Source organism: Podarcis raffonei, chromosome 10 (assembly GCF_027172205.1).
Source record: "Podarcis raffonei isolate rPodRaf1 chromosome 10, rPodRaf1.pri, whole genome shotgun sequence".
NCBI lineage: Eukaryota > Metazoa > Chordata > Lepidosauria > Squamata > Lacertidae > Podarcis > Podarcis raffonei.
Window position 1 is genome coordinate 16128987 of NC_070611.1, and position 17890 is coordinate 16146876.

At 42.9% G+C, this 17890-nt stretch overlaps 1 protein-coding gene across 4 annotated transcripts in view; it reads right to left on the reverse strand.

Annotated features, from left to right (window-relative positions):
- Positions 1 to 10929: 10929 nt before the first annotated feature.
- Positions 10930 to 17890, reverse strand: part of TTLL8 (tubulin tyrosine ligase like 8) — a 40629-nt gene continuing 33668 nt past the window's right edge. For 3 of the 4 annotated variants that reach the window (XM_053406302.1, XM_053406301.1, XM_053406304.1), the window contains 2 exons: positions 15688 to 16159; positions 10930 to 11388 (listed from right to left, as the gene is read on the reverse strand). In XM_053406302.1, coding sequence (XP_053262277.1) covers positions 11183 to 11388; positions 15688 to 16159 — 678 coding nt within the window. In that variant the 3' untranslated portion in view covers positions 10930 to 11182. Of the gene's footprint in view, positions 11389 to 13570; positions 13626 to 15687; positions 16160 to 17890 lie in introns of all 4 variants that reach the window. The other variant, XM_053406303.1, reaches the window with a different exon arrangement.

Sequence of the window (17890 nt, forward strand, 5' to 3'; positions counted from 1 at the left end):
GGAAGCCCCATCAGACGTTTGGGTTCCAAAGAATATTCACAAACCATAACACTTGCTTCCGGGTTTGCGGCGTTCGGGATCCAAAACGTCCAAGTACCAAGGCGTTTGGGATCCAAGGTACAGCTGTATTGTCTACAACATTAATGTTTCACATCAAATATAACTGACCTGTAGACAGGACTTTGTGATCTGAAAACAGAGATGATATACTGTATATACTTTTGCAGCTCAAGAAAATCTTTAATAAAAACATACAGTGGTACCTCGGGTTAAGTACTTAATTCGTTCCGGAGGTCCGTTCTTAACCTGAAACTGTTCTTAATCTGAAGCACCACTTTAGCTAATGAGGCTTCCTGCTGCTGCCGCGCCACCGCAGCACGATTTCTTCTCATCCTGAAGCAAAGTTCTTAACCGGAGGTACTGTTTCTGGGTTAGTGGAGTCTGTAACCTTAAGCGTATGTATCCTGAAGCATATGTAACCCGAGGCACCACTGTATTTAAAAAAAAGAAACACCAAACGGTGCTTCATGCACCTTCAACAATACAGCAGTCCTTTCTTAGCTCTCAACTCTAATCTCACTGTCTGCTCAAAACACACACACACACACATCTGCTGTGTCACATCTGCTGCACTTTAATGGCTTTTCTATTCCAAAAATATCCAGAGACCATCTAACCATTACCTCTTCCAGAGCCACCTAAACCTACTTACCCAGCTGAACTCAGTGGGACTGACTTCTGGCTATAAGTGTTTAGCACAGCACCGGTAACAAACATTAACTTTCTTGTGCTATTTCCCAGGTAATGATCAACCACGACTTCTAGCTAAATCCCTAAGCAAGCAAAGACCTGTTCCCACTAACCACACAGTAAACCCCCTGTGATACATTTGTTTTTGCTTTTGCTTTTCTGTTGAATCATGTTTTGTTGTTGTTTAGTCATGTCCGACTCTTTGTGACCCCATGGACCAGAGCACGCCAGGCACTCCTGTCTTCCACTGCCTCCCGCAGTTTGATCAAACTCATGCTGGTAGCTCCGAGAACACTGTCCAACCATCTCTTCCTCTGTCATCCCCTTCTCCTTGTGCCCTCAATCTTTCCCAACATCAGGGTCTTTTCCAGGGAGTATTCTCTTCTCTTGAGGTTGCCAAAGTATTGGAGCCTCAGCTTCAGGATCTGTCCTTCCAGTGAGCACTCAGGGCTGATTTCCTTCAGAATGAAGAGGTCTGATCTTCTTGCAGTCCATGGGACTCTCAAGTCTCCTCCAGCAGCATAATTCAGAAGCATCAATTCTTTGGTGATCAGCCTTCTTTATGGTCCAGCTCTCACTTCCATACATCACTGCTGGGAAAACCATAGCTTTAACTATACGGACCTTTGTTGGCAAGGTGATGTCTCTGTTGAATCATATCATTGTTGAAAACAAAATCTGCCCTTTTTCCCTTATAGAGACCTTACGTGGGTTCCCTATTGGTAAGAGAAAATAACAGAGGCCAACCAGAGAATATTAAGAAGCAAAGCAACTAGTAAGCCTGATCTTTATTGAAGCTGTTGCAACAGGGTGCTCCCCTCACATACAGGAGGATGGAGGAGGACTCAGAACCAAGGTGTGCCTGCCCTTATATAGACATTTTAAATTGCCTTCCCTGGAGCTGAAGACCACCCCTCCATACATCATACATACATCACAGAAGGGGTGTAACCCAAGGCCACTCCCCACAAACATCATACCTACATCACAGAAAAGGTGGTCTACAATACAAATTTGAATGTTGTTGTTTTTCCTGTCAGCCGGGTTGTCTGATAATGCCTTATCTGATTGCCTTTCCTGGTAGTCTGGCCATTCCTTTGAGATGGTGATTTCCCAATTCCTGAGACAATGGGAAGGCTCCCTGACCCCCTCCCTCCTTGCAGAGAAAACATTTGGTCAGTTGGGGAGTCAAAATGGTTTCAGGACAGTCTTCCTGTGCTGCTCCAGACATATAGTCCACATATCTATGAACATTTATTATGTATATAAGACCTTAAATTGTTTATTACATCATCAGTGCATGCTGTGCTTGAGTCAAGCACCAGGTAATAAGAGGAAAAAATAACTTAAATACAACACATATGTATATGAGTAATAATCGTAACGTAACTTATTCCTCCACTCTTATATACCTTGACTTTAACTCCCCTTCCACTCTTTCCCTGGTTTCCTATCTGATATCTTTTCAAATTGCCTTTTCTTACTCTACTAAATTGTTTTCATTACTTTGTCATAGACATGGAAGTATGGGAATGATTGCAGAATATGGATATAAAATTAACAACATGTTATGGTTTAAGAGAAAATTATTTGAAAATTATATATTGTTGGTATCTGGCACCAAGTAAACTGACAAAAATGTATACATCTAAATCAAACAAGTGTTGGAAATGTAAAAAGAAAGGTTTTTTTTTATCATATGTGGTGGTCTTGTAGTAAGGTTAAAGCTTACTGGGAAATGATATATAATGAATTGAAAAGGATGTTCAAAATAACCTTTGGGGGGGAAAACAGAAGCTTTTCTTTTGGGAATTATAGGGACAGAACTACCTAAATTGTATAGAAATTTATTTATGTATGCTACTACAGCAGCACAAATGCTACTTGCCCCAAAGTGGAAAGAAGCAAAAGTCCCAGCAAAGGAAGAATGGATTCAAAAACTTATGGAATATGCAGAAATGGCAAAACTTACCGGAAGAATAAGAAATCAAGATAATAATTTTTTTATAAAAGAATGGAAATGGTTTATTGAATATTTACAGATAAATTGCAAACAGATAAAAACATTGGCAGGATTATTGTAATAACCTGCAGTTTAACTGCAGTATATATTTAAAGTAGATAATTAGATGAGCAAATTAAATGAAATTGGATATGCAGAAGATCTTTAAAAAATAAATTTAAGGAACCGCAGAAAGAGGGGGAAGGAAGTCAAACTTTGAAATGTTAAAATGATTGTAAAATTAATTAAATATATAAACCTGAAAAGTATAAATAATTTTTTTTAAAAAAAATCTGGCCAGAAGACCACCCATTCAAATTGTCTTCTGCTACAATGAGAGCCTCAGGGAGAACTGTGATTTGTGCAAATGGCATGTTTTCCTAGAGGTTGTTCAATACACCTCAGTACATCATGTGAAAGATATTCAGGGTCTCAGCCAGAGCATTCTTTTGCTATGACAGTAGACAGTAAATATGTCTACTCAGAAGACCTGTTGAATTCAGTGGGACTTACTCCCAGTTGAGCAAGGACTGAGGTGACAGCCTTAGGCACAAACTGGATATGGAAACAGAGGTGCGTGAATGCATTTCTGGCTTCTTTAAATTTTTACAAGTGGGGAAGGGTAGGTATCTGGACTGGGAACACAGTGCAAGAAAAGGAGGCAATGAGCATCATTTTCTCATTCAGAACCACCACCAACACTGAAATATACTCAGAGTCGAGTGTGAATTTCATGCTGTTTATTCAGCTCGTAGTAGCAATGAATGAAACTTTCCCCAAAACGTCTAGCTATATATACATTATTTACACAATGGGCCCTGCTTGATTGGTTAATTCCGGGCTACTCCTGTAGGTCAATCAGGTTGTGGATTCACTTCCTCCAGAAGCCTGATTGGCTGCTCCTGCAGGCCAATCAGTTTGCTGATTCACTTCATCCAGGAGTCTGATTGGCTGCTCCTGCAGGCCAATCAGGTCGCTGATTCACTTCCACCTGGAGCTGGATTGGGTGGCTCCTGCGGACCAATCAGACTGCTGCATTCTGGATCCTATTGTTCTAGGATTCAGCTCAGTACATAACAAACACCCAACCCTATTATTTCCTGGGCAAATAAAACACGTAGGCACTGTTTCTGAAGTGTGTGTGTGTGTGTGTGTGTGTGTGTGTGTGAATCGCATAATTCTTCTGTGCAATTATTGTTTCAAAGTCTAATGCCTACTTAAGGAGATCTTGTGCCTTTCTTTCAAAAGTCACATGAGATTATGGTAGTAATATGTTGTCATGGTGCCACTGGGCCCACAATGGCCTCAGGATACACTTTTTGCCTTACACTTATGTCTATGACTTAAAACAAACAAATGAAATTATTCACACACACACACACACACACACACAATTTAGGTCCTATGACGACCTATTTTAGATGCCCATGTATTTTACTTGAAGTTTGACATGGGTCTGAATTAACTAGAGCCCCCATCCAAAGGCTGGAGCGACTCAGTTCAGAGTTTTCCAGTAGCTCTATTTCTCAGCATGTAAAATAGTGCTAAGGGGAGAAGAACATGATAATAACGTGTTTCCCAAACTTCCAGTGCATATTTTATTGGAAACAACATTTGGCTATTCTGTCTGTTTTCCAAGCATTGTAAGGATGAGATTTCTCAGCAGGCAGCACATTAAACAGCGAATGAAGATGGTTGAGGAGGGAAATTTGGGCCAGATTCAACGATTAAACAGGTTCCATAAATGCAGTGACAGAACAAACGTTTTGCCCCCAATTCAGTCTCCTGGCAATGATTTTGAAGCACTGCTATCAGACACCATAGAGTAGACAATACTGGATTAGATGGAACAGTATTTCATATGTTCATATGAAGACCAAGGTAAAAAGAGTCATTGCAATCTAGATCTCAAACATTTGCAATCCAAATTTCAAGGAATCTTGTGAAGTGGACTGTAAATATTCTGAAGCCACAAATAAGAGATCTGTCATAGCGACTTAGCCAAGCAGTTTCATTTCTGAACAGAATCTTGCTTTATTTGTGGTCCATCTTCATTCCTCAAGAACATCCATCGACAATGTGATGTTGTGGCAAAAAAGGCTAATGCCATTTAAAAGAGAAACGGAATCCTAGGCATACTTACTTAAGGAGTAAATCCTTTTGAACCTACTGGAAGTGAGTAAAGATGCTTTTGCTCACATTGCATGGGTACAAACCTAAGCTGATGGTCATCTAAGTCCTTCTCAGAGTAGATCCAATGTAATCAATGGACTTAAGTTAATTGGTCTTAGTGGGTCTTCTCTGAGTATAACACATACCGTATTTTTCGCTCTATAAGACACACCAGACCACAAGACGCACCTAGTTTTTGGAGGAGGAAAACAAGAAAAAAATATTCTGAATTTCAGAAGCCAGAACAGCAAGAGGGATCACTGCGCAGTGAAAGTAGCAATCCCTCTTGCTGTTCTGGCTTCTGGGATAGCCGCGCAGCCTGCATTTGCTCCATAAGACGCACACACATTTCCCCTTACAGTGTGGTGTAGTGGTTAAGAGCGGTAGTCTCGTAATCTGGGGAACCGGGTTCGCGTCTCCGCTCCTCCACATGCAGCTGCTGGGTGACCTTGGGCCAGTCACACTTCTTTGAAATCTCTCAGCCCCACTCACCTCACAGATTGTTTGTTGTGGGGGAGGAAGGGAAAGGAGAATGTTAGCCGCTTTGAGACTCCTTAAAGGGAGTGAAAGGCGGGATATCAAATCCAAACTCTTCTTCTTCTTCTTTAGGAGGGAAAAGTGAGTCTTATAGAGCAAAAAATACGGTAACTAGAAATGGGTCTTATTGAAAGGGAAAGGACTGTAACTTAATGGCAGAGTACAAAGGGCTATAAAGATTTGTGCCTGAAACCCGAATAATTTAGACAATAAAGATAGCAGGGTGGGTTTGATTTAAATCAAATTGATTTAAATCACTAGTCAGTAAGGCTTGATTTAAATCTTTTTTTTTTCTTTTTTTTACAGAAAGGCTCATTCTTGCTGGTATGATCTTAATATTTACAACCAGATGAAGGTTTCATTTTTGGAATAATAAATTTTCAGAGTAGTTTTTACAGTTATATCAAAAATTACTGATTTGGTTATACTAATAGAAATACATAGACAGATAATTGTGAAATTATTGTGAGGTTTAATAAGTTAACTGTTTATATTTGGACAATTTTTCTGCTGTGCTTTATTGGAAGGAGAAAAATAATCATTTCCTTAATAACAATTTAAACAATTTATTTAACTAAAACAATAACATTATAGCAAATGTATCCATGTTTGTTAACTGATGTGATTAAACTATTTTAAAAAAAACCTTTGAGTTTTAGCACACATGAAAAGCTTAAAACAAATTGTTTTTTTCCTGAGGAATAGCCTTTGGACTATAATGTAACTTTTCTATTTAACTATCTGTAGGAAGCATTTTTTTAAAAAAAAATCCAATTTAAATCGAGAAAATCTGATGTATTTATTTTTTAAATCATTTATTTTTATCCACCCTGAAAGATAGATAGTCTAGTGTTCCGACTTGCTATAAGGCAGTTTTCCCCGTTCCTAGATCAGTGAAACAGAGCCGTCATACAATGCCTGGTGCCACCTACTGTCTGAATCAGCACATCTAGAATCATAGAATCATAGAGTTGGAAGAGACCACAAGGGCCATCGAGTCCAACCCCCTGCCAAGCAGGAAACACCATCAGAGCACTCCTGACATATGGTTGTCAAGCCTCTGCTTAAAGACCTCCAAAGAAGGAGACTCCACCACACTCCTTGGCAGCAAATTCCACTGTCGAACAGCTCTTACTGTCAGGAAGTTCTTCCTAATGTTTAGGTGGAATCTTCTTTCTTGTAGTTTGGATCCATTGCTCCGTGTCCGCTTCTCTGGAGCAGCAGAAAACAACCTTTCTCCCTCCTCTATGTGACATCCTTTTATATATTTGAACATGGCTATCATATCACCCCTTAACCTCCTCTTCTCCAGGCTAAACATGCCCAGCTCCCTTAGCCGTTCCTCATAAGGCATCGTTTCCAGGCCTTTGACCATTTTGGTTGCCCTCCTCTGGACACGTTCCAGTTTGTCAGTGTCCTAGCCCCACAGATATAGCTTCTCTTAGTACAGAAACACCTCTTTGCAGTGTAATCCTATATATGTTGACCAGAAGCAAGCCGATTTGAATTTAATGGAACTCATTCCTTGGCAAGTGTCCCTAAGTCTGTGGTCTTACCCTGTTGTCAGTGCTCCACAGACAGGGCTTACAGTTTGAGAACACTGGGATACGGATAACTGATATATAGCAAAGCTTTTGGAATCCTTCACTGAAACTGAATAGCTTGAAAACTGGGGTGCTCCATATTATCCTTTACAGTGGTACCTTGGTTCCCAAACGCCCTGGTACTCAAACAACTTGGAGCCTGAACACTGCAAACTCGGAAGTAAGTGTTCCGGTTTGTGAACTTTTTTTGGAAGCCAAACGTGCTCCGTTTTGACTGCCACACTTCTGTTTTGAGTGTTACGCTGAGGTCTGTCTGTTTTTGCTACTTATTTTGTGTTTTTGCTTCTGCGCCTCTTTTTGTTTTGTTTTTGTGGCTGTGTGGAACCCAGTTCAGCTACTGATTGATTGATTGTGTGACTGCAGTACATTGTTTATTGCTTTCATTTTATGGATCAATGGTCTCGTTAGATGGTAAAATTCATGTTAAATTGTTGTTTTAGGAGTTGTTTTCAAAAGTCTGGAACGGATTAATCCGTTTTGCATTACTTTCTATGGGAAAGCGCGTCTTGGTTTTGGAACGCTTTGGTTTTGGAACAGACTTCCGGAACGGATTAAGTGTTGAGAGCCAGTGTGGTGTAGTGGTTAAGAGCAGTGGACTCGTAATCTGGTGAACTGAGTTCGATTCCCTGCTCCTCCACATGCAGCTGCTGGGTGACCTTGGGCTTGTCACTGCCCTGGGAGAGTCACGGTGGCTTGGGCGCGTGCAGGCCCTGCACTGCCCAAACAGTCCTCCCACCGTCTCCCCCTCAGCTGTAGGTCAGCTGAGTGGGAGGAGGCAGGCAGACTCCTCGGAAGCCCCACGGAGCATCCTGCCCCGGCTTGCCCCGCCCCATGGATGGATGGCCCCGCCCCTGGGCACAGGGCAGTGCCCCAGGTGCCCACTGTCAGCCAGAGTTCTGATACCAGGGTTTTGAAAACATGAAGAAGGCTCCTGTACATGCCTGCAGGTGCAAGGGAGGTTCAAATTCTTCCTTGACTGAGCCATTTCAATCTCAGATTTCACTCCTACGTTGGCAGTCATGCACCTGACAGGTTTGAGCATTTGCCCACAAAGATTGTATAGATTTGACCATAGTTATGGGCATTGAAATCTGTATGTGAAATACATATGATGTATGTATTGTCAGCATCTACCTCACCGTTGCCTTCATCCTTTCCTACACCTCCTCATTTTTTACCAATGTTAAACACCTGCTGAGCAATTAGTAATGAAGGAGTGTATTTATATCCAGATCCAAACAGGGTTACAGTGGTACCTCGGGTTAAGTACTTAATTCATTCTGGGGATCCGTTCTTAACCTGAAACTATTCTTAACCTGAAGTACCACTTTAGCTAATGGGGCCTCCCGCTGCCGCCGCACTGCCAGAGCACAATTTCTGTTCTTATCCTGAAGCAAAGTTCTTAACCTGAAGCACTATTTCTGGGTTAGCGGAGTCTGTAACCTGAAGCATATGTAACCCAAGGTACCACTGTAATTTGCTAAGCAAATCAGTTTCTTAAGCTTAAGCCAAGAAAGAGTACAGTGGTACCTTGGGTTAAGTACTTAATTCGTTCCGGAGGTCCGTTCTTAACCTGAAACTGTTCTTAACCTGAAGCACCACTTTAGCTAATGGGGCCTCCCACTGCTGCTGCGCCACCAGAGCACGATTTCTGTTCTCATCCTGAAGCAAAGTTCTTAACCTGAGGTACTATTTCTGGGTTAGCGGAGTCTGTAACCTGAAGCGTATGTAACCTGAAGCGATTGTAACCCGAGGTACCACTGTATTCTCTATAAGATGTAAGAATATGTATAAATTTCTGTAGTAAGTTTGATTTTATGTATAATGAATATGTATTTTTGATTTAATTGATCATTTAGAAGTGCATTAAGCTATTTCTAATAAGATTTGGTTTGAATTATTATCAGTGAATTTCAATATACGTATCAAGACTTTGAGATTAGACCACTGAAGCAGCCTGGAAAACTATCTTGGGAGTGTGCTACCTGCACACTCCCAAGTGTGCTACCAGTAAAAGGGCTCCACTGGAGGCAAACAGTGGCCTCTAGATTATTTGAACTGCCAGGGCAAAACAGGTGCAAAACGCCAGCACCCTGTCATCTACAACTTCATTAACATCTATCTACAACTCTACTAGCATCTCTCGGTATTGTGAATAACACCGAACTTACCTTTTGTTGGTATGTTCATGAACTTATCTAAAAGACTGAGTTAAGCATTTGAAAAATCTATTGAAACCAGACATTATAAGTGTTACGAAAAAGGAGCAATGCAGCTGAGTGCTCCAGATGGCTAGAAAGCCAAACAGGATGTTGATGTTATGGGACTGTACCGTGGGAACAAAGGACAGTCTATTCACACCACTGAGCACCGGATGTTAGCTCAGAGTGTCACATGATCTGTACTGGAAGTACATGGGTGGAGCTATTCTCTCTCTGCTGTTGGTGATGAGAGAGTGCAGTCACGTTTTCTCTGTACTGCTGGAAGGACAGAAATAAAGGCATGTAAATACATTTCTGTCTGTCTCTCTCCCCTCCCTGGGGATGGTAGGGGAGGAGTGGTGTGTTCTTCTCATGTTGAGAAGGATCGCCGATTGAGATCTCGCCTGATCTTGCCGGGAGTCGCAGACAGGGAGGTCAACAAGGATTCAAGCCGGGCACCTGGAGGGTGGCCAATTCCTCTGACTTTTGGCTTGAAACCGACAATAAGTTCATCTTGGGTTGGGTAGTTCGCAAGTCTCTGTGGCTTTGTTTAATGTTTGTATTTTTCTCAGAAGGTTGATAAAGAATATATCATTATTATTCTGTGTATATTAATCACCAACATGTTGCATGAGTCGCACCACATAGATTGCATGACTGGTGAAGCTAACGGTCAATGGAGCAAGCCCTTCTTTTTCATCACCACTACTGGAGGTCAATTCACCATTTCGGAAGACCTATAAAAGTGTGTCACAGGGAATTGCTCCCTTCATGTTCCTTAAGTCCTGTGGTTACAAAGCCACTTCCGAGCTGGAGAGGAGGTGGGGTTGCGGGCCCCTCCCCCTCTCCACGCACGCAGGGGCTGGCTCACAGCCCCCGCGAGAATGAGGGAATCCTCGGGCGCGTCATCGACACGACCAGCCAATCGGCTGGCCAGAGAGGCGTGGCCTGGGGTATTTAGGGCAGGCGCGCCCGAGGATTTTCCTCTCTGCCACGTTCCAGCTTCTCCGGTTTCTCACCCTGCCCACCCTTAGGTTTAGCTCCCTGACATTGCTATGGACTTCGGTTGGTCGCCGTCAAGGGGCCTGGTAGGAATTTTCTCCACTTGGCAAATTGGCACCAGCCATTTGGTTTTTCACCTACCTCGTAGCAAATTTTTCGGCATTGGCGGTTAGGCATTGGTAGGGGTACTGTTATGCAAATGAGAGGGGGAAGGAAGCGCCATCAGCTTCCCCCAAAGCAAAGGATAGTCCATTAAAGGATTCCGGGGGCGTTGCCCTGTCCGAAGCCTATGGAGGTGTGGGCCTAAGGCACACCCCCGAGCGGTGACCCCGGGGGGATCCTAGTTGACGTACTTCAGCAGGACTCCCCCTGCTGGTGGTTAACCCTCACCGGCCTTCATGCAATCAAGCTGAAGCCAGTTAGTCGATAGGACCAATGCCTAAGCCAATACCACTCAATTCCTGTGATCAATAAAGTTGTGGCCTTTCACGCCCATTAACCTTTAATTCTGTGTCCTGTGTCTTTATTTCACAAGGAGGGAGGGGGACTCGCCACGCAATAAAGGTCAAACTCTGTGCACCCAGCCTGCCCTTGCCCTGCTTCTCTGATCCTATTCATCCCTCTGAACACACCTTTCCCAATTTAAAAATAACCATCCGCATTACGTCACACACATTTTTTCCTTGCAAGGTATGCTACAGCAGTTTGAAATTCTCGGACTTGCATTCATAGCACAGCTTCCATTCTTTCCCACAGCATTTCTGCTGTAGAATCGGCTACAGCTATTTGATAAGAAAAGGGGCCTTTCAGCATTTTCTTCTTCTTTTTATATACAAGGAAAGTTCTTGAGCTCTGTCTGAGGTTTGGGGAATTGGCTTTTTAAAAAACACTTTCTCAAAGCACTTTGAATACAGTCAAAGGTATTTTGGAAGTCCATAACATGGGATGGTCAGCCTGTTCTTGGTCATCTTTTCAGGAGGAGAACACGGACCCATAGGTAGGTATGAATCGCCTTGTAATACAGTCGCACAAAAAGAGCTGCAGTGTTTACAAGCTTTCTCTGACTGGAAACCATCTCCACAAATTAGGCATGGAATCTTCTTGCTTTTGTTCTGCAGACCTTTAGAGAGAGAGCAAATATTAACGCCCATCAACACTGAATTGCATAGTTAGCAATGCTCCTTTTACCAGGATTCTACAAAAGACTCTGCAGAGAAGCAGTGCATACTCTCTAACATTTCTCCAATAAAAATAGGGCTGTCCTATTCTATTATTATTATTATTATTATTATTATTATTATTATTATTATTATCCCACCCATCTGACTGGGTTGCCCCAGCCACTCTGGGCACCTTCCAACATAAATAAAAACATAATAAAGCATTACTTCCCAATACAAGGCTGACTTCAGATGTCTTCTAAAGGTTGTATAGTTAATACCTCGTGTTGCGTTCCGCTCTTGTTACAGACTTTCAGCTTACGAACACAGCAAACCCAGAAGTGTTTACTTCTGGGTTCACCGCCCACGCACGTGCAGAAGCGCTCGATCGTGCCGCACACATGCGCAGAAGAGGTGCTCTAGTTGCGGCCTTTTCGGGGTGCGAATGGCACCCCAAAACGGATTAAGTCTGCAACTAGAGGTACCACTGTACTTATCTCCTTGGCTTGGAGGCTGCATAACTCCGTACCCGCCAACATTCCTCCAATAAAAACAGGGGCATCCTACCATACCCTCCAACATTTCTCCGATGAAAATAGGGACGTCCTAAGGGAAAGCGGGACATTCCGGGATCAAATCAGAAACCAGGACAGCTTTTGTAAATCTGGGACTGTCCCTGGAAAATAGGAACACTTGGAGGGTCTGACAATGTTTGCAATTAAGTCAGGGCATTTTGGCCTCGGAATGAAATATTTTAAAAGCCTGCTCAACCTAGATGCCAGCAATGGATTCCCAACAGTTTTCCAAACTTAGCAGCCAGTTGCCTTTAAAATTCAGGATAAACGTTACTTAATGCCATTGATGGCGCTAATCATTTTCAGGCCTTGGTTAGGTCAAAAATATCCCTTTTCCAACTTTCTTTCTGTTTCAAGAGCCTTCTCTTCTCTTTCACAAATAGAACTTGAGCCAATTAAAGATGCCCTACCCTGCCTTTCATGTAGTAATAGTTTACCAATCATGCTTATATTATCCTTGTTTTCTTCCCATCCCAATAGCTACCACATATAGCAGATATTTTCAATGATGGAAACGCATCCAATCGGATTTAATAACTATAAATGATCTTAGGTGTTTCTGGCCAACCAGTTAAGTTATCACTTTTAAAAGTCGCTACCGGACACAAGTGAAAATTGGTTCCATGAGCAAGAGCACAGCTTCAGCTGATGAAGCATCTCGACCCAATTGCACAGAATCAAGTAACAAGTGATTTAAGTAGCTGAGTGCTGAAATAATTCTTTGCCTCTCCCTGTGCCTACCATCTGAGGAACTGAGACAAATAGTGGTGGTGAGACAAATTTGTAGGCCTTATTGATGAATTAAAAACTGATAGATTGCCAGGTCTAAATGGCATCCACCAGAGTGTTCTTAAATAGCTCAAATATTAAATTGCTGATCTTCTAACAAAAAAAGATTGACTTGTCCCTATGGTCAGTTTCAGATGCTGAGAACTGGAAAGTAGCCCATGTAGCATCAGTTTTTAAGAAGGGATACAGGAGGGATCTAGGAGATTACAGGCCAGTTAGCTTAACATCTGCTCCAGGAAAGTTAGTGGAAAGCAATATTAAATGTGGAATTAACAAGCATGTAGAAGAACAAGTCTTGGTGAAGAAGAATCTGCATGGCCTCTACAATGGTAATGTCTCACTAACCTTTGAGAGTTCTTTGTGTGTCAACAAGCATATAGATAAAGGTGATTCTGTAAATATTGTGTACTTGGATGTTCAAAGTAACATGCCAAAGACTCCTGAGTAAGATTAGAATTTGAAGGATAAGAGGACAGGTCATCTTATGGATCAGGAACTGGTTAAGAAATAGGAACCAGAGAACAGAGGCGGAAACACAATTATTGCAGTGGAGGGCTGTAGAAAGTGCTCAGAAATGATCAACTGGGATGAGCAGTGTTCAGGGTGGTATGAACAAAAAAAGATTATGAGAAGCTCCAAAGGGACCTATCCAAACTGGGTGTAGAGGAAGTAAAATGGCAAATTAACTCAATGCAACCTAGTGTAAAATGATGTATTGGGGCAAAGGAATCCTAATTTCACATATATGCTAGCGTGATCTGAACTCATGGAGACTGACCAGACACGAAACCTTGGGACTGTAGTAGACAGCTTGAAGAAGATGTCAACAGCAGCTGTGAAAAAGGTGAACTCCGTGTTAGGGATCATTAGGAAATGAACGGAAAACAAAACTGCCAATTTCATAATTGACTCCTAAAATTATATGGTGTGACTGCACTTGAAATACTGCGTACACTTCTGGTGCCTTCACCTCAGAAAGGATATAGATATGGAAAAGTTCCAGAAAGTGGCCGAGGAACTGGAGCAACTTGGCTATGAGAGAGATTACGATAGTGGCCACTTTTCAGTTTTTTGGCGAGGGAGCACAAGTTAAGAGGTGGCATGCTAGAGAGGTACAAGATTGTGCATGGTGTAGAGAAAGTGCATAGACAAAAGTTCTTCTCCCTCTTTTATAGTACAGTGGTACCTCAGGTTAAGTACTTAATTCGTTCCGGAGGTCCGTACTTAACCTGAAACTGTTCTTAACCTGAAGCACCACTTTAGATAATGGGGCCTCCCGCTGCCGCCACGCCACCGGAGCACAATTTCTGTTCTCATCCTGAAGCAAAGTTCTTAACCTGAAGCACTATTTCTGGGTTAGTGGAGTCTGTAACCTGAAGCGTACGTAACCCGAGGTACCACTGTACAAGGAATTATGGCCGTCCAATGAAGTTCAATGTTGGAAGATTGAGGCAGGTAAGAGAAAGACACAGTGCACAGTTAAACAATGGAATTCACAAGAGGTAATGTTGGGCACCACCATAAAAGGGATTTGATAAGTGCATGGATGATAAGGGTATCCACAGCTCTAGCAACAATGGTTGTGGTCTATCTCTACTGTTGGAGGCAATATGTCTCTGAGTGCCAGTTTCTGGGAATGATAAGTAAGGAAAGCAAGTCTTGTATCCGAGTTCTTCTTGTAGGCTTCCGATAGGCATCTGGTTGACCACTGGTGTGATGGCCTGGGACTCGGGCTTGGACTCGGAGCCAGAGAAGTCTCAGTCCGCACCAGATCCTTTGCCTCAGGCAGCAGCTGAACCTAGTCTGGGGTTTGATTCTGAAGAGCCCCAGTCTGCCCAGTTTCCCCTGCAACAAGCACCAGCTGGGCCGAGTCAGGGGCCTGAGCCTGCCCTGGCTCCAGATGTGGGGATTACCTTGTTGCCTCCAGCTGGGCAATCACTTACAGCTGCTCCACTACCAGTTGGGTCAGGAGAGGCTGAGGTGGCCTCTGGGTCTAGTAACCCAGCGACATCTCCCAAGCTGCAGAGACTGAGGTCTGAGAGAAGGAGAGACCTGAGTACTCGCAGCAGGAGTGCTCGCCTTCGGGCGAGACAGGGAGGTGAGTCACTGGGGGATCAGGACCGGCCATTACCCTGACAGAATAAAAGGCTGCTGGACCCCGCCCCAGCTTGCGGGAGCAATGTTGCTGTTTGCCAGAACCTGCCTGTGATCCTGTGCCTGACCTTGCCTGGTGTCCTGCCTTGGCCCTGTCGGACTGACTTCTCGCGGAACCCTTGGATTCGGGACCGGACCTGGACCGTTTTGCTCAGGTTACACAACTGTGAGAACAGGAAGCTGGAGAACATAGGCCTTTGGCCTGAACTATCAGGATTCTTCTTCTTAAATTCTTAAAAGTCAAACTTATAGAATTCTCAATGACGGTTGCGTAACAGGAGAGAAAGCTTCCTTGGTGACTCTAAAATGTCAGTTTCTTTGGCAGATGACAGAAAAACCCAAGTCCAAAAGCTGTCTGAAGTGGTCTGCTTCAGTTTGGGATTTATCCAAATCCTATGCCCACCCTAGTTTCAGTAGCCCTCAGCATCACCTGCAAATTTTATCCACTTATGCCAATATATGAATTAAATAATGTCATTTCCATAGGATTATTTGAGACGGTTAAACTGGCAGAAAGTCATTAAAATTTTGCTTTGTAGAGCTTAATTTCAAAGTGAACTTCATAGAGATTTCCCCTAATATTTCTGTTTTAACAAATATTTGCTCTAATTAGTTATCAGTTAATCAATTGATTTTATTTTATTGTCTCCTCTCTCTCTCTCTCTCTCTCTATATATATATATATATGGAAAAGTTTTATTTTATAAAGATATATGTAAAATATTTTCATTCTCATTTTACCTGCATCTATAGAGGGCTGAAGTAATGTCCAGTCCAGTGAATGTGACTTTTGAGAGGGAGTGGTAGCTTGACTTCCAGTCTGAAGGCTTGGCTCATTAATGGGCTTTGACTTTTTCTTATCAGACACGGAGGTTGCTCCACGGCCATTAACTATGCGAGGAAAGTCTATGGTTTGGGCAGGCTTTTTGTAGGTGCTTTTCACTTTAAGGCTTTTGTCTTGCAACTTCTTGAGGGTCTTTGGCAAAGGACAAGGAGCACTATTTCCATGTTTTCCTTTTACAATTTGCTTGTTGTTGGCAGGTGTCCCCCGGTCTTCATCGTTTTCTAGATCCGTTACAGGTTGTGTTACCCCCAGCAGTGGTTCGAGAAAATTAAAATTAGTGATGTTAACTATATGCTTTTTCAGTCTCTTAACATTGATTCCTTCCACAAAAAGGTCTGTAGGATTAAACGGTGGCAGATCCAACATAGGCTGTAGAGGAAAACAAAATGGTGGTTTTCAGCACTCCTCTCTTATAACAAATGGGTTTGTTCTCACAATTATGTACAGTGGTACCTTGGTTGCTGAACGGTTTGGCTCCCAAACAAATCGGCTCCTGAATGCCACAAACTCAGAAGTAAGTGTTCCGGTTTGCAAACGTTTTTTGGAAGCCGAACATCTGACGTGGCTTCCGTGGCTTCCGATTGAGTGCAGGAAGCTCTTGCAGCCAATTGGAAACCGAGCCTTGGTTTTCGAACAGTTCTGGGAGTCGAACGGACTCCCAGAACAGATTGAGTTCAACAACCAAGGTCAAACTCAAGGTTGTCAAACTTAGTCTGTTCCAGGAGTCCGTTCGACTCCCAGAACCGTTCGAAAACCAAGGTACCACTGTACTGAGGTAATTATATACCGAGGTAATGACAGGTTGGCTGGATGAAAAGAGGATGGAGTTCCTGCGTCTTTCAGAGTTTCATAGAAGAGGGAATTTCTGTAGGTGAGGCTTCAGAAGCTGCCTCTGAAGATGGTTTGGAAACTTCAGCTGGTGCAGAATTCAGCGGCCAGGTTGCTCACCAGTGCAAGATGGTTTGAGCATATTACACCAATCCTGGCCTGACTGCCAATTAGTTTCTGGGCCTAATTCGAATTGCTGGCTTTGACCTATAAAGCCTTAAATAGTTCAGGACTGCAATAATTCAAAGAACCACCTCTCCCCATAGGATCTAACTGGACCCTGAGATCATCATCTGAGGACCTTCTTCATGTGGCTTCCTCATGAAAGGTCCAGAGGGTGGCAACACAAGAATGGGCCTTTTCTACAGTGGCTCCCCATCTGTGGAATGCTCTCCCCAGGGAAGTTCACCTGGTGCCTTCATTATACATCTCCAGGAGCCAGGCAAAAACATTCTTCTTCAACCAGGCCTTTGATTAGTGAACATTCTATGTTCTTTTAAATGTGTTTGTGGGAGTGGTGATTATGGGTTCATTTTGTCCTTGTTTTCATTCTGTATTTTGTCTTTGTGTTTTGTACATCTATACTGTGAACTGCCCTGAGATCTTTGGATGAAGGTTGGTATACAAATTTAATAAATAAAATCAATAATAATAAATAGCAATACCCCCCTCAATTATTTCGAGATTTGCATTTCATGGTTGGCGTCTAAATATAATGAAGGTGAATCTTTGAAAAGGTTAAAGGTAAAGGAACCCCTGACCATTAGGTCCAGTCGTGACCAACTCTGGGGTTGCGCGTTCATCTCGCTTTATTGGCCGAGGGAGCCAGCGTACAGCTTCCGGGTCATGTGGTCAGCATGACTAAGCTGCTTCTCGCGAACCAGAGCAGCGCACGGAAACGCCATTTACCGTATTTTTTGCTCTATAAGACTCACTTTTTCCCTTCTAAAAAGTAAGGGGAAATGTGTGTGCGTCTTATGGAGCAAATGCAGGCTGTGCAGCTATCCCAGAAGCCAGAACAGCAAGAGGAATTGCTGCTTTCACTGCACAGCGATCCCTCTTGCTGTTCTGGCTTCTGAGATTCAGAATATTTTTTTTCTTGTTTTCTTCCTCCAAAAACTAGGCGTGTCTTGTGGTCTGGTGCGTCGTACAGAGCGAAAAATACGGTACCTTCCCATCAGAGTGGTACCTATTTATCTACTTGCACTTTGACGTGCTTTCGAACTGCTAGGTTGGCAGGAGCAGGGACTGAGCAACGGGAGCTCACCCCGT